This window comes from Emiliania huxleyi, assembly GCF_000372725.1.
Source record: "Emiliania huxleyi CCMP1516 chromosome Unknown EMIHUscaffold_199, whole genome shotgun sequence".
In the NCBI taxonomy this organism is placed as follows: Eukaryota; Haptophyta; order Isochrysidales; family Noelaerhabdaceae; genus Emiliania; species Emiliania huxleyi.
Window position 1 is genome coordinate 261,277 of NW_005200608.1, and position 1,744 is coordinate 263,020.

The window sequence follows — 1,744 nt, forward strand, 5'->3', positions numbered from 1 at the left end:
TCGAGCGGCGAGGCGTGCCACTCTGCTTCGCCGCCGACAGCCCCTCTTTCGAGCCGGCGCGTGGCGACGAGCCGCGGCCAGTGTCGCTGGTTCCTTTGGCGGCGCAGCGTTTATCCCCCCCACCCGCGCCCGCCCGCCCGACCGCCCGCCCGCCCTCAGGCCTTGCCCCTTCGCAGGCGCGGGAGCGCTCGCCGGCGAGCACCTCCTACCTCTCCTCGCCCGGCTGCTCCCTTGCCCCGTCGCCCGCCGCGCCCTCGCCCGGCCTCAAGAGCTTGGCGGCCTTTGTCCGCCAGCTCAAGGCGTGGGACGAGGCGTGCGCCGACGGCCGCTCGTCGTGCTGGTTCGAGACGGAGGGCGACCTCCCGCGGCTGGCCGGGGAGGCGCTGCTGGCCGAGGCGGCCGCGACGGGCGCGAGGCGGATCGCCTTTGACGCCGTCGCGGCGCGTCTCGAGGCGACCGCGGCGCCGCCGCCGCCTCTCGGCACCGCCTTGGCCGCGTGGCCCACGGGATGGGGCATCGAGGAGGGCAACTTCTGCGGGCTGGCGCACTGGGCTGTGGAGGTGTGGCACGCGGCCGGGTCGGTCGACGCGAGCCGGTGGCAGGTCGAGGCTGACGGAGGGCGCCTCTTCTTTGTGCGGGTCGCGGAAAAGGCCGCATAATCGCGCTCTCCGCCGAGGCCCGCCTCGGCGACGGCGCTCGCCGCGCCGCAGCAGCAGTAGCAGCAGCAGCAGCAGCACGTGATTCTTGACACATGATTACACTACACAGTCCTCCCTTCGGTTGTCGTTTCGACCCTGTTTTTTTCTTCTATCGCAGCGCACTCGCATCTGTGAGCCTAGCGCAGCGCGAACTCGCCGTCTGAGCCTAGCGCAGCGCGAACTCGCTCTGAGCCTAGCGCAGCGCCTCGGAAAACACCATTTTGGCTCGCCAACAAGCCCTCCGCGCCCCCACACCGTTAGGATAATACTTTTTAGAAAACCCGAGAAAACCGAGTCGGTCACAAAAAAGAAAAACCAAAAAATGCGGCTGAAGTTGCCGCGACCGCTCGCCATTGGGAATTGAGGGTGCTCTCCATTCAGGGCCTCCCGCTCGCTCTGCTCGAGGCGAGGGTGCTCTCCATTCATGGACGCCCGGCTCCTCACCGCTGGATGCGTTGACGACCTCGTCCTGCTCGAGGAGGTGGGCGAGGCGGCTGTCGTCGCCAACCTTGAAGCTCTATTCAAGAAGGGCCGCATATACACCGGGCTTGGCCCTGTGGTGATCTCGGTCAACCCCTTCAAGCCCATCGACGGCCTGTACAGCGTCGGCCTGCGAAACAAGTACCAGACGCGACACGAGCTTCCGCCTCACGTCTTTGCCGTGGCCGACACCGCTCTCAAGGCGAGCCACGCCGGCGGCGCGTGCTCTCGGCAGTGCATCCTGGTGAGCGGCGAGAGCGGCGCGGGCAAGACGGAGGCGGCCAAGCGCCTGCTCGAGTACATTGCTGCGACATCCTCTTCCAGCGGCGGCGGCGCCACTGCCTCGCGCAGTCCCATCCACGAGAAGCTGCTCGGCTCGAACCCGCTCCTCGAGGCGTTTGGGAACGCAAAGACGGTGCGCAACGACAACTCGTCGCGCTTCGGCAAGTACATGACGGTCGAGCTCTCGCCCTCCGGGGGCATTGTCGGCGGCCGCGTGACAAACTACCTGCTCGAGAAGCCGCGCGTGCTGACCCCAGCCAGCGGCGACTCGCGCTCCTTCCGTC

The 1,744-nt window shown here is 67.9% G+C and overlaps 2 protein-coding genes across 2 annotated transcripts in view; both read left to right on the forward strand.

The window, feature by feature from the left end:
• Positions 1 to 659, forward strand: part of EMIHUDRAFT_113800 (hypothetical protein) — a gene marked incomplete at both ends in the record, with an annotated part of 1,950 nt that extends 1,291 nt beyond the window's left edge. The window contains one exon of the mRNA XM_005781861.1: positions 177 to 659. Coding sequence (XP_005781918.1) covers positions 177 to 659 — 483 coding nt within the window. The remainder of the gene's footprint in view (positions 1 to 176) is intronic.
• Positions 660 to 1,410: 751 nt separating this feature from the next.
• EMIHUDRAFT_50323 (hypothetical protein) lies at positions 1,411 to 1,644 on the forward strand (the record flags this gene model as incomplete). The annotated part of the gene is made up of 1 exon (XM_005781862.1): positions 1,411 to 1,644. A coding segment is annotated over one exon (234 nt), but the record flags the coding sequence as incomplete, so codon positions are not given.
• Between the last annotated feature and the right edge of the window lie 100 nt (positions 1,645 to 1,744).